Source organism: Balaenoptera ricei, chromosome 12 (assembly GCF_028023285.1).
Source record: "Balaenoptera ricei isolate mBalRic1 chromosome 12, mBalRic1.hap2, whole genome shotgun sequence".
Classification (NCBI taxonomy): domain Eukaryota; kingdom Metazoa; phylum Chordata; class Mammalia; order Artiodactyla; family Balaenopteridae; genus Balaenoptera; species Balaenoptera ricei.
Window position 1 is genome coordinate 2,910,717 of NC_082650.1, and position 13,255 is coordinate 2,923,971.

The 13,255-nt window shown below is 44.5% G+C and overlaps 1 protein-coding gene across 2 annotated transcripts; it reads left to right on the top strand.

Moving 5' to 3' along the window:
• Positions 1-1,400: 1,400 nt before the first annotated feature.
• MPC1 (mitochondrial pyruvate carrier 1) lies at positions 1,401-13,188 on the top strand. Of its 2 annotated transcripts, none has more exons than XM_059940848.1 (5): positions 1,401-1,609; positions 2,874-2,877; positions 11,476-11,572; positions 12,201-12,333; positions 12,647-13,188. In XM_059940848.1, the coding sequence occupies exons 1-5, from the start codon at positions 1,539-1,541 to the stop codon at positions 12,669-12,671; spliced, it is 330 nt and encodes a 109-aa protein (XP_059796831.1). In that variant the 5' UTR covers positions 1,401-1,538; the 3' UTR covers positions 12,672-13,188. The 2 variants fall into 2 exon arrangements, with proteins under 2 accessions (XP_059796831.1, XP_059796830.1); XM_059940847.1 differs by lacking the exon at positions 2,874-2,877 and adding an exon at positions 9,008-9,208 and having other exon boundaries at positions 1,404-1,609.
• The last annotated feature ends 67 nt before the right edge of the window (positions 13,189-13,255 follow it).

Sequence of the window (13,255 nt, forward strand, 5' to 3'; positions counted from 1 at the left end):
GCTCCGCAACGAGAAGCCACCGCAATGAGAAGCCTGCGTGCCGCAACTAGGGAAAGTCCGCGTGCAGCAACGAAGACCCAACGCAGCCAAAAATAAATAAATAAATAAAGTGCCTCTTGGTCAACAAATGGGAGGTATTAATAATATTATGAATAATAAAGACCGCTTTGGTCCTTCTAGGTCGTACATTCCTATCTCCACCATAAAGCACCAGTGGAATCTAAGGGCCTTCCTGGTGTTATTATGGTATTGCAACATTGCGTATTAAGATATACTTTCACAGGAGATCAAGGTTAGGTGTGACCCGTAGACATCCTAACAGGAAATAAATCTGATTCAATGAAACGAATGCTATTTTAACTCTCAAAGGCATTTCATTTCTTCTTTAATGCTTTTTATTTTGAATAGATAGCATATGTTCATTGTACAAGCTTCAAAAGGAACAAGAGTATACAGTGAAGTTTCCCTCCATCCCTCACCCCCTTAGCCCTCCTTAGAGGTAGCCACTAACATTTCTCTTCTATCTTCGGAGACAAATTTATACTTTCTTTGTCCCTATGTACAAATGACTGGCATACTTCACACAGGATTCTGCACCTTGATTTTTTTCCCTATAAAGTTTAAAGATCTTTCCATATCAGCACACATAGTTCCTTTATTCTTTTAAACTACCGTATAGTATTCGATGATGGAATGGATGCACCACGATTTATTTGACTCTGTCCCTTTGGTGGATATGTAACTCATTTCCAATCCTTCCATATTAAAAATAATGGTGTTTACATTCCAATTGAAGTCCTTGCTAGAGATGCCCGAGGGTCTCTGCCCCCATGCTCTCATCGGGGCATTTTACATGACTCAGCCGTCTACAGTTTTGGCCAGTGTAAAACATTTACAATAAACAAAAACAAAACAAAGCCCTGAACAGCCGGAACCTCCCACGTCTCCCTCTCCACGCGGTGCGCCCCACACGTGGCGCTGCGGTTCCCGCGCTGGTCCCGAGCTAGAGGACCTGCTCTCCGGCACGTGTAGCGGCAACTGGGGACGCAGCCCGCGCGCCCCTGCTGCGCTCCTCCCGGCGCCCACCTCCGGTCCGGAGCCTGCGGGCCCGGGCGGCCGCGGGGGCTCGCGGACGTTGCAAAGGCCCACGAGATGCGGGCGGCTGAGACACTCCCGCGCGCCCTCGGACAGTCATCTACCCGCCCGGAGCGCGCCAGCGCGGGTGCCTAGCAACCGCCAGCCAATCGCCGCCGGGCCCCGGCCGTTTTACGGCAGCAGGCCTCGCCCCCACGCGCTGCCGAGGGGCGGGGAGGAGGTGTGCGATGAGCGTGAGCCAATCCGTGCCGCCGCCTCCCGCCCTGCGCCCTCCCATTGGCCCAAAGCCAGGCGGCGGGCCGCGACCGTAAGGTGGGGCCGAGCTGTCGTGAGGCACGCCGGCGGGCGGGTGCGGTGTCTGCGCTGTCCGCTCCGCCGGGTGTCATTGGGCTCCGAGAAACGGCGCCGAGGGCATCGCGGGCGGCCTGGTGTCCGGCACGGCCATGGCGGGCGCGCTGGTGCGGAAGGCGGCGGACTATGTCCGGAGCAAGGACTTCCGGGACTACCTCATGAGGTGACGAGTCCCCGGGGCCGGAGCCCCCGAGGGCTTCGGGTTGCGGAGCCGACGCCGCCGGGACGAGGGGCCGCGAGGGTGCGGGCAGCGGGGTGGGCTCCGCGCAGCGGGGCGGGGATTCCGGGGCGGCGGGGCGGGGGGTTGCGGACAGAGGGGTTGGGGCTCCCGGCCGCGGGGCGGGAGTCCAGGCAGCCGGGCGGGGTCCCGGGGTAGTGGCGCAGGGGGCTCCGGACAGTGGGGCAGCGGGGCGGGCCGGAGCCCTGGCGGGGGGACCCCCACCCCGGCGCGGGCGGGCGCCGAGAGCGGGCCCGGTCCGGCGAGTGGGGCCGGGGCTCCGGCTCGCTGCACCTGCTCGGCAGGTGTGCGCCCAGGTGTGCGGCGGACCTGCCCCGGGCGCGGGCTGGGAGGGCGCGTCCCGGCATCGCTCGGTGGAAGGTGAGCCGCAGGTGCTCCTTTTCCGCGACAAGGGCACTGAGCCCGCCGGGTCGACCTCGCCCTTCGGATTTCGCAACTTCAGGGCGTCAAGCGTGGGACGGAATCAAATCTAACATACGAATATTCTGCCAACCAAGGGCATACTTTTTAATATTCTGCTTTCCATTAAGTGTTCATTTCCAATTAGAAAGAAAGGGCATCGGCGGGATGAAAAGCCTAAAGACACTTCGTATATTTTATTTTTTGGCTTCGCCGCTCGGCAGGCGGGATCCTAATCCCCCCCCCGCCCCGCCCACACCCAGGGACCACTCGCCCCCTGCATTGGAAGCGCTAGTCCTAACCACTGGATCTCCAGGGAAGTCCCACTTTCTGTATTTTATTTTCGCTTGTAATCTTGAGATGCCTGCTTTTTATTTCATGTATTTAATATAACTTTAAAACCGTTTTATATAGTTTATTTAGGTGTATACATTTTAGTTTTTCTTTGTGTGATTTTTTAAACCCAGGTAAGTGTAGGGCTGCAGTATTTTTTAACAGGTTAGTGTAGTAAAGAGGTAAAGTGATGACAGCTGAGGAGAAATAACTATCCATAGGGTACAGTATGAAAGCAGCTTCATTTTACCAGTAAAAAAAAAAAGCAGGATTAATTTTTTTAAATTCTGAATTTTATTGCAAATACTGTTTGCTTGTAATTTTAAAGGGCAGTAGGGTAAGAAAAATAATTGTCTGCCACGTGGTAAATTTGGAAACAGAAGCTTCACTCTTGACTTTCCAAAAATGAACTTTGTGTACTTGCATAGGACCATAATTAATTAGGATAGATGTTTAGTACTGTGGAGCAGAGTATTTACGAGATTAATGTGCTGGGGAAATCTGAGGAAAGTAGTCATGGGAGGCTGTGTTCTTAGTCCCTGCAGTTAAGTTTCTCTATGACTTCACATATTACCTTAGGTTTTTACTCATGTTTCTCCTTTGTATGAGCCTTCCTAATAGTTAAGTACAGCTAAGGATAAAACTGTATGATATAATTAAGAATAAAGTCTTATCCATATTAGAAATATGCTGATGATTACCTAATGTTTTATTACACAGGAAGAATTTGTAAAATATATGTATTTTCAAGGAAGAGAGTTAGCCCTGCTTTTCTAAATTTATGGTTTTTTTACTAGACAGGTGTCTGTGAGCCAGGTATTTCAATTGAATACTTTGATATATGGTCTAACCTTTTTTCAAAGATTAAGTTCATGTAGCTTTAATGTTTACATGCCTTCTCTAGTATTGCTTTAATTGTATTCAGCTCTGACTAAATGAGGAAAAAAAGAGAATTGCAGTGTCCAGGCAAGTGCTGCCTGCTAGGACACCCAGCTAGGATTCCGAAGAATGACTTCTAGCCAAGGGATCCCCAGCAGTCAATCCCAGTGGACTTTTGTTGCCCTGTCTGTGAAATGGGTTTAATGACAGTGCCTATCTGGTTGGGTTGTTGAGAAAATTAAACCGGATGAGGGACGTGAAAATACTTGGAAACCCCAAATCACTACATATTTCTATTATATCTTGCTATTTTTGCAGCAGAAACATTTAAAAAAGTGTACTGTTACGGGAAAAGTTAAAATCTTAAGTGTGAGTGTTACTGAACGGAACTTGAGTCTGTGCACCCGACACACAGCAAAGCCAGTCTCCTGACACTGGTTGTGGGGAAGGGAAGTACAGCGTTTACTGCAGGGCGCCTGCCAACCAAGGAGAAGGGGCAGCTCATGCTCAAGAGACGCGAACTCCCAGATGGCTTTCAGGGAGGGGCTTTTAAAGACACGTTAGGAGTGAGGGTTGCAGGGTGCGTGATCAGCTTGTGGACTTTCTTCTGACCGGTAGGTGGTGAGGTAACAGGGTGATGTTTGGGGAATCTTAATGTCAACTTCTGTTTCCAGCTAGTCTGAAGGCTACTTCTTGCGGTGGGAATGCAGTGACCATCCTCCGCCTGGGTGGGAGCCTTAGTTCCTGCAGAACAACTCAAAGATATGTGTTAGATTGACATGTATCTCCCTTCAGGAGGAACTAGGACTCTGTCTGATCGCTGAACTGTTGTTTAAGCTGTCATTACTTCTCTTGCTTAACTGCTTTCCCTTCTTCCTGCGTTCCCTCACTTCCCGCATTAGCAACTGCTTGAGTCCGCCCTTGGGAACTTGGGGAAGGCCTGGAAGACTAAAGCCTTTTTCTACAACAAGAAACTGGGGACACAGAGGGGCTTTTGTACTCAGGAAGGCCCTGTAGGGTCCCGCTCAGTTTCATGAGGCGTAAAGCTCTGTGATTTTGACTTGGAAATACTTCTGTGGACTGAACAGATGAAGTGAGATGTCCGACTGGCCTTGTTTTCCCTGCTGCTCTTGGCAGCAGTGGGATTTCATGCCAGCCTGCAGAGCAGTGGTTGAGTGATTGGGCTGATATCAAAACGCTCAGCAGAAGCTCTTTTATTAGCTTTTTCTCCAGAAAGAGAATCGCTTCTTCCCAGCATTTATTAGAGGAACATTTCCCCTGTTTGTTCTTCTAATCTTCTTGCTCACAGCCCCTGCTTTGCTTTTGCAAATAAATAAAGCCATAAGAAGACAATTTCATATTCTCTTCCAATGAGAAACGGGGCCCTGTGCCTTCTCACCTCATCAATCATTTGCACTCCTGAACAACTCAAGCTCTCTAGCGTTCTTTTTACAGCCTGCCAAAGGGGTGTAGAGGTTTTCCAAACTAAAACTGCTCTAGAATTTTAAAAGTCATTTTATTAACAACGTAGTTGAAATTTTTAGCAAAAATTTAAAGTCATACTTTACATAGATTATAACCTCCTGTCAACTACATTTTATGGATAAGACTGAAATGTCTTTCTTACTAAAGTGAAGTTCCAAGTGTATTTTAAAATGTTGATTTTTTTTTTTCATCGAGGAACAGGAGTTAAAAGAACAGGCTCTAACCAAAGGCAGTGTGTGGACTTTGATTGGATCTGATATGGGAAAAAACAGCTATAAAAGGCATTACTGGGACAACTGGGGCATTGAAATTGGGTCTTAGTATTAAAATATTAAGTAATTATTGACAGTTTTTGTTGGATGTGATGGCAGTATTATTACACCTAGGTGATGAGTTTGAGTGATGGGTTTGAATCCCAGCCTTTTTGCTTTCCAGCTGTGTAGTCTTGGACAAACTGCTTAGTGTTTTGTGCTTTGGTAGCTGTTTGACGACACAGCGTAGTGCTGTGTATATTACAAAAGTAAATGTTCTATTTTTATTGTTATCAATATTCCACGTTTAATCCCTGGGTTCCTGGTACTCTCCTTTTGATGCCTTCCATCTTTCCTTTCACTGATTTCTTCTTACCTATTTTAATGAAAATCTTGAATCAAGAACTTCCTGCATCTCTGTTATCCTTTTGTTTTGTTTTTTTTAAATAAACTATTTCCTCACATACGTTATTGGTGGAGTAAAAGCAGACAGCTCTCTCTTTTTTGCTCTTCTTCTCTTCTTCTCCCTCCTGAATTTTGGTTAAGAAAAATAAATTAGAATGAGCAGCTAAGTTTTGAGGTAAGATGTATGTTCTAGTGACTGAATCAGTCAAGGTCTGTGTGTATTTATCCTAGAGATTTACTCCCCTCCCTCAGAGAAGTGAACGGATGTATACGTGCACATATGTATTTGGATATATGTGCAAAGAATGTTTTCTTAAGTAGAACCTAGATCACGAGTATTTGAGAGTCAGTTAATCAGTCAGCACGCTCTTGTAAATCCCAAGTGAGCCGGCTGTTTGCAGTGAATATTCTCCAGTTAATAAGGTTATCTATTCTAAGTTATTTTAACTTCTAAGTTTCCAGGAGAGCTTTAAGAATTTATATTTACTACCCAAGTGAGAAGTTGCAGTGGAAAACAGGGAATCTTTCACAAGTTATAGGATGTTAGAGCTGGAATGGACCTCAGACATCAGATAGTCCAACACTTCACTTGCCATATGGAAAAACTGAGATCCAAACCGAGCGGAAAAGTTGAGACCCTCTGGACGCCAAACCTGTGAAGCCAAAACAGGAAAGTCGGTTAAGATTTAAAGGGAAATAGTTATGCACAAAAATGGTTTTGAAAAGAAGGTTTCAGGTACTTTCTTTGCACCTACTTTTCCTGTGTCTGCCTCCCTTCTCTGCCATGCTGCTTGCATACCCGCCCCGGCCTTACTTCCCTGCCTGTAAATGACCTTCAGAAAGTTACTGAGGCTGAAAGTGTTGAAGCACAACTGGCCACAGCGATCTCTTCTCTGCCGTCCAGTTTAGTTTTGACCATCTAAATACAGTTGAATATCACACATTCTGATTGTTAAAACTCTCTCTCATTTTAACTTGAACTAGAAATAGAAAATCAGGTAAAAGTTGGTGAGCATAAATGAAATGGTGGTGAGCATTTTCAGCCTGTAAGAGAATTGCAGTTAGAATATCTCCAAGTCTTACCCCGCTCTCAGTGGTGCTATAAACAGACTCTGCTAGGCTGTCGCTTAGATCCTTTTAGTACTGTGGAAGCAAGTTATAAATTACCTGAATTACTCACAGCACTTTCGGAGAAAGCGAACAGTTACTGTCAGTAGTTTTAGGAAAGGAAGAAACAGATTGGCAATGCCGAGAAGACATTAAGAAAATAAAAATGAGCTTAGAAGGAACCTGGAGCCAAGCAAACAGATTCCAAATTCAGGAGAAAAAGAGGATGAAGTTTATGCGGGGTGAACTCATCCTCCTTTGCCACCTCCATCGTCGTTCCTAACGTGGGAGACCGGTGTTTCCTCCACAGGAATTCAAGGTCGTAAGTGAACCGAGAAAACCCTTACGCATTTTGAGCTTGTTTTAACCTTCACTGAAATAAAATACAGGCAACATACCAAATAAAGAGAAAGTCAAGGGTATTTTCCACACAGTTTTTTTTTTTTTTTTTAATATTTATTTATTTATTTATTTATTTCTGGCTGTGCTGGGTCTTCGTTTCTGCGCGAGGGCTTTCTCTAGTTGCGGCAAGCGGGGGCCACTCTTCATCGCGGTGCGCGGGCCTCTCACTGTCGCGGCCTCTCTTGTTGCGGAGCACAGGCTCCAGACGCGCAGGCTCAGTAGTTGTGGCTCACGGGCCTAGTTGCTCCGTGGCATGTGGGATCTTCCCAGACCAGGGCTCGAACCCGTGTCCCCTGCATTGGCAGGCAGATTCTCAACCACCGCACCACCAGGGAAGCCCCTCCACACAGTTGTAACATTATTGTCCCCCAACTGCAGTTTGTGTTGCTTATAAGTTTATCTTTCTTTGGAACAGAAACTAATACATACTAGGAAGCTTTTCTTTTCTAGTTTGGCTCTGCACAAATATGCTGTTCAGATTTTTTGACTGAGTAGTTGATGCATGTTTTGGACAGTTCTGACATAGAATTAAGGAATGTTGAGTTGTGGCATTTTGTATTTCCCAGGGATGTTTAGAATAAATTTATTCTCAGATTGGCTTATAGTCATTAAACCACTATTAAAGTGATGTGATCAACATTATTTTTGTGGTCACTTTCACATAGGACTTTTGGATTGAGCAGGGTATGACGGCAGAAGTTAATTCCTCCTTCACATTCCTTTATAATCTGCCTTTTGTAAAATAGGGTAGAATTTGAACTATTGTACAACTCAAGGAAAGAGTCCTGAATTGAAAACTAAATTATCTCCGAGTTGACAATTTAGATTTTAAGAACTACATCTTTTAAAATATTTTTGTAGGAAAAAAATGTGCCGTTGATAATTTATAGATAAATAAAAGGCCTGTGTTCAAATCCTGAACAAAGGAGAGTGACACCACAGGTGAATAGTCCATAAATGACTGGATCCTGCCCTCTGACCTGATAAGGGAATCACCCTCTCGGCCGTCCAGACTCTGTGCTCCGCCTGGACTTGCTGGGAAATACAGTCTTGGCAACGTAATTTGTTACCACAGTTGAAACATAATCTATTAAAACAATGCACTTAACATTGAAAGACGGACTCTCTCTAGGCTGTTCGTATTTCATAGTAGAACCTATTTGAAGTATATTATTAGCATCATCAGCAAATACTCTCATGCTGGAAATTAGAGCCTCCTCGACCCCTGCATCAAAACAACTAGGGGAGTTGTTTGGACGTGACAGTGTGTATAGAGGATTTTATCGTTTTATTTCAGTAATTCTTTCAGGAGCTACACTTTTAAGAGTTTGCCTTATCAGAACAATTAAGCTATATCCTGAAAAGAAGAATTGCCATCTCAGAAGTAAAAGTAGTTCGACGTATTTCTGAATGGTATTAATTTTAACATTCAGGAAAACAATTCACTTAACATTAGAAGATTTTCCTCTTCGTTCATTCAGCAAACATTTTTTGAGTGCCTTGTGAATTCTGGGCACCACTTGGGCCAGAGTTTCAGCTGTGAACAGAATATGGAATTACACGCCTATTTTTGGGAGCTGACATTCTGGTGAGAGCCTGTTAGTAAGTAAAAATGGAAAGTCCGTTGCTGGTAGAATTCTGCAGCCTTGTGCTTCTCTCCAACTTGCCGTTTTCAAAGAAATGCCCCCTGTAAGCCCGTGCTGTCCAGTCTGAGAGCCACAAGCCCCAGGTGGCAGGGGAGCTCGTGGAGGGTGGCCAGTCCAAGCCGAGGTGTGGGGCAGCGTCGGCACCCGCCGGATCTCGGAGACTCAGTGCCGAAAAAGAATGTAAAATACCTCGTCAGTAGGTTCTTATTGATTACATGTTCAAATTAAAATATTTAGAAATGTTGGAATAAATAATAAAATTAACTCCTGTTGGTTTTCACTTTTGTTAACATGACTTCTAGAAATTTTTAAATTTCATGTGACTCCCGTTCGTGACTTGCATCATATTCCTGTTGGATAGCCTCACTCTGAGGATTAAGGTAGCGTTTCATAAAATTAAGGTTTACTCTCATTAGGTCAAAGTCATTGTTAGAAATATCACTGGATCTTCTCAAGACAAAAGAAGAGTACGTGCTGCTAGTGTTGTCGTTCTGTTACTGAACTTGGACGCATGTATGAGGCTGACGTAACGGAAACCTTTCAAAGCATCTGATCTTTTTGTTTTCCCCGCATGTCTCTCCTGTCTGAACCTCGGTGACGCCTCACAAAACAGCACGGTAAGAACCTGTCGCTTCTTCATATCAGGCTTCTGCAGACTTTCTGCAGTAACAGAGTATGGACAGGAGATAGCCATCGTGCCACGCCCTTGTGGGTCCCGGGCCAAGGGCGCCTCCGGTGACCCCTCGGTCCTCCGGTTCCACTCTGGGCACTAACTCCTCTGCAGGACCAGTGCCTTGACTGGTGAATATCTGACAGAGCGCGGACCACACATGTATTCCAGAAAAGGGAAGTGAGAACTAGAATCTTGTACTCGATAGAAAAGATGTATTATTAACTTTCTGTGGTTAGATATTTTAGTAACTAGTGTTGAAATTATCTTTACCTTTTACGTTCTTTTTACGAAATATCTCTTAAGTATATCGCAATGCTTATAATCACAAGTGTATATATAGCCCTTAACTTGCAGAACTCTGCTTCATATAGCCCTACGCTCACCACAGTAAAACTTTGAATACTGTCTTGTGACCAGAAGTCCCCCGGGCTGCCTCAGGTTTCAGATTTATGCCGCGGCCTCTTACTACTTGGCCGCAGCTGTGAGCGCAGACGCCTGGCATGGCTGAGCCCCTCAGGGCAGCCCTGAGTGTGTGCGTAATGCGTGGACCTGGGGGCCACCGTGCAGAGTAGAGCAGAGCAGTGGAAAGTGATTAAACAGCCAAGCGATGGGGATAGACTGACGTGGTCAAAAAAAGGAGGAGACGAACATCCCTGGAGTAATAGAGAGTTGAAAGTGAAGGGACACAAAGGAAAGGACAGGAATGGAAACAAGCAGGTAGGTGAGGAGGGCTAGATACTCCATCGCCAGAGGTCTGGAGGATGAGGAAGGAGGAAAATGACCAGGCTTCATCCAGGTACAAGAAACATGAAAGTTTCAGCAATGAGTAGCTGAGACAAAATCCAGTCTGAAAGCAGGAGGACTAAATAGCCACCCCAGAACCTCAAAGATTCTTTATACCAACTGTGCCTGAGTTACAGCGTCCATAACTCAGATGTGAGATTCTGCAGTACTCACCATGCTGGCAGTAGAACAGCTCTGACAGTTTTATAGCTATTTAAGGCAGAGGCCTCATGCTTACATTAACCACGTTACGTAAACGTTTCAGAATATTCTTAGATCATGACAAAGGTAATTCTCATTTATTTTTCTTGCATTTCCTTGTTTCTCATTCTTACAAAGTTTTTGGATTTTAATGACTGTTGGTCAGTATTAGAAGTGCAGGTCTAGAAAGGTATTTTGCAGCCTGAGTTTATCTTAAATGCTCTGATAGGCAGAAATAAAGCACTGCTTAATGTTCTGATAACTGAAAAGGGTCTTTACCCAACAGTGTGTGGTTTCCTTCAAATTTTATTTTATTTTTTGTTTTTCACTTTATTTTTGGCCGTGCTGCACGGCTTTCGGGATCTTAGTTCCCCAGCCAGGGGTGGAACCCGGGCCATGGCAGTGAAAGTGCCAAGTCCTAACCATTGGACCTCCAGGGAATTCCCTCCTTCATATTTTAAAGCATTACTTGCAAATTGTACATAAATAAAACAATTTTTAATTTAATGGGAAAAGCCCCTGGACTCACTTCAACCTCAGAAGTTAAATTAAATTGGATGTTGCTGCTGTTCAACGTGGACAACTTAATTTTGGTGCCTGGGGCGGCCGTGGTCGCACATGAGAAACTCCTGATCCACTTCTTAAATATAGGCTGTTCCTGTTCCTTCAAAATTAATGTTCAGTTTAACTTCTCATTATCGGGGGCTCTGAGTGTAGATTTTTAGGTTCTCTGATCTTCATATAGCTCATATGAGCTGAAAAGCAGTTTCTTCCCTTATTAAGTTACTCTCTTCAGAAAAAGTATCCAACTTAGGGTCTGCATTTTAAGAGATGTTGACAAATATCTTAATGAAAATTTGAAAAAAGTTTGATAGATTTAAACGTTACATTACAGAGAATGGTTGTACCAGGTTTAGGTTGTAGCACGAGTGACTTGTGTAAGAAGTTAATCTCATTTGAAAATTCTCAAAACGGGACAGTCTGAGATTACTTAGTTGTGATCTGGAAGTTGGTAGGGACCTTGGTAGAGTGCCTGATCCCTTCTGGTTTGGGGCTCTCACCTTGTGAGAACTGCTGATTCTTAGGCACATACTTGCACAACTGAATGCCTGCATGGTAACCTTCCCCAGTTAACCGCACATTTCACGTTACTGTTTAAGAGAAGTTGTAGCTCTTCACCGCTCCGTCTTGACTTTTCCTCTTCTTTCTCTCCTCATTTTTTAACAGCACTTTTGGGGCCCAGTAGCCAACTGGGGTCTTCCCATTGCCGCCATCAATGACATGAAGAAGTCTCCGGAGATTATCAGTGGGCGGATGACATTTGGTAAGGATGCAGATTTGAAAAATTGGGAGGATCTTTATATATAAAATTATAGCATAATACAGCTCCTGCTTACATTTCAAGTTTGTAGCACCAGACACTAAAGTCACTATTAGAAAGTAATGTAAAGCGCCTGACGTCATTGATGGGTGTTACTCCTCGTGGTAAGGGAGAAAAAGGGTTACTGTAGTTGGAAGTATTTATTAAGGTCCTGTTTGCCTTTCAGATTTAGTGCCCCTAGTTAAAGAGCGTTGTCCTCTTGAACTTTATTTGGAAAAAGGATCTTTAAGTTTACTTGAAATCCTGATATTTGAACATAAAACTTGTTGAGGGGATTAAATAGCAGTTCTGTCAGATAAGGGACTATAAACCACTCGAGGGGACAGAAAAGGAGGTTAGAACTGATGTCAGCTCACTGACATTATGTTCTTTACCTGTTTAAGTAATAAGTAACAGAATACCTAACAGTGGAGCAAACCATCTGATGAGTTTCCCATTCAGGGAAGCATTTAAGCAATAAGTTGCATCATCTGTAAAGGTCTTAGCAGAAGAGGTTCTGTTTTCGAGGCAGCTGAGCCCTGTCAGCCCTCAGCGGGAGGCCCTAAGTCACTGTCTCGCGTGTCCCCGGCAGCCCTCTGCTGTTACTCCCTGACGTTCATGAGATTCGCCTACAAGGTGCAGCCTCGGAACTGGCTTCTGTTCGCCTGCCACGCCACAAACGAAGTAGCCCAGCTCATCCAGGGCGGACGGCTGCTCCGGCACGAGTAAGTAGACCCCACTGACCCTTTGTGTTCTGAGGAGCTGGGGCGGGGCGTGACTGTGTGTGGCTGGGGAGACTCGCTGCAGAGCAGAAATACGCTGAGAATTTAAAACAGGGACCGCGCCGTTGAGACAGTGCAATGAGAATTCACTTATTAAACATGAAAATTAGCATGAAATAGGGTATTACTGTTCTTATGACATCGTGACTTGAAATACATGTTAACGTAAAGGTGTCTTCTTAAAGCCCTCCAGGGCCTTCGAGGCTGGCGGTGAAGTTTTGTTTCTCTTTGAATTTGCCTTTGTGCTTCTTCCCAGGATGTCTAAAAAGGCCTCAGCATAACAATGGAAAATGAAGAGCCGGCATTTTGAAGGGATGGCATTGCCAGCCGCGGCTGCTCAGTCACAGGTTTCATCATAATGAACAGTCTTGCTAAGAAAAATATGCGGAATGCTATCGTTACTAACCAGACTATTTTTCTAGAAATAGCAGGGAGTTCCTAAACCTACTCTCTGCTGCCTTACAAGTACTGAATATTTTACTTCTCTTCAGAAAGAGTAGCTCAAATATGCAATCAATTTAATACTTCCCAATGATGGTTTTATCTGCAGTAATATGTATATTATCTGTTAGAATTTACTTAATGAAAAACTGAAGAGAACAAAATTTGTAACCATCAGCATTTAAGTACTCAGAAATCGTGACCTTTCGTTTAATGACCATGAATGAGACAGCTGACTGCTGGCCACATACCTAAAATCACATTGCCAGTGTTTGAAAAGGTATTTGTATTTCCATGCAGTGTGTATATTGAAATGCTGTAAATTAATGGCAATAAATGATTTAAGTGTTTGTCAAATGAGCATGATTAATTACCTTGTTATGTTTGTTAAGAAACTGAAGAACTATATCCCTGAAAGGTCAAT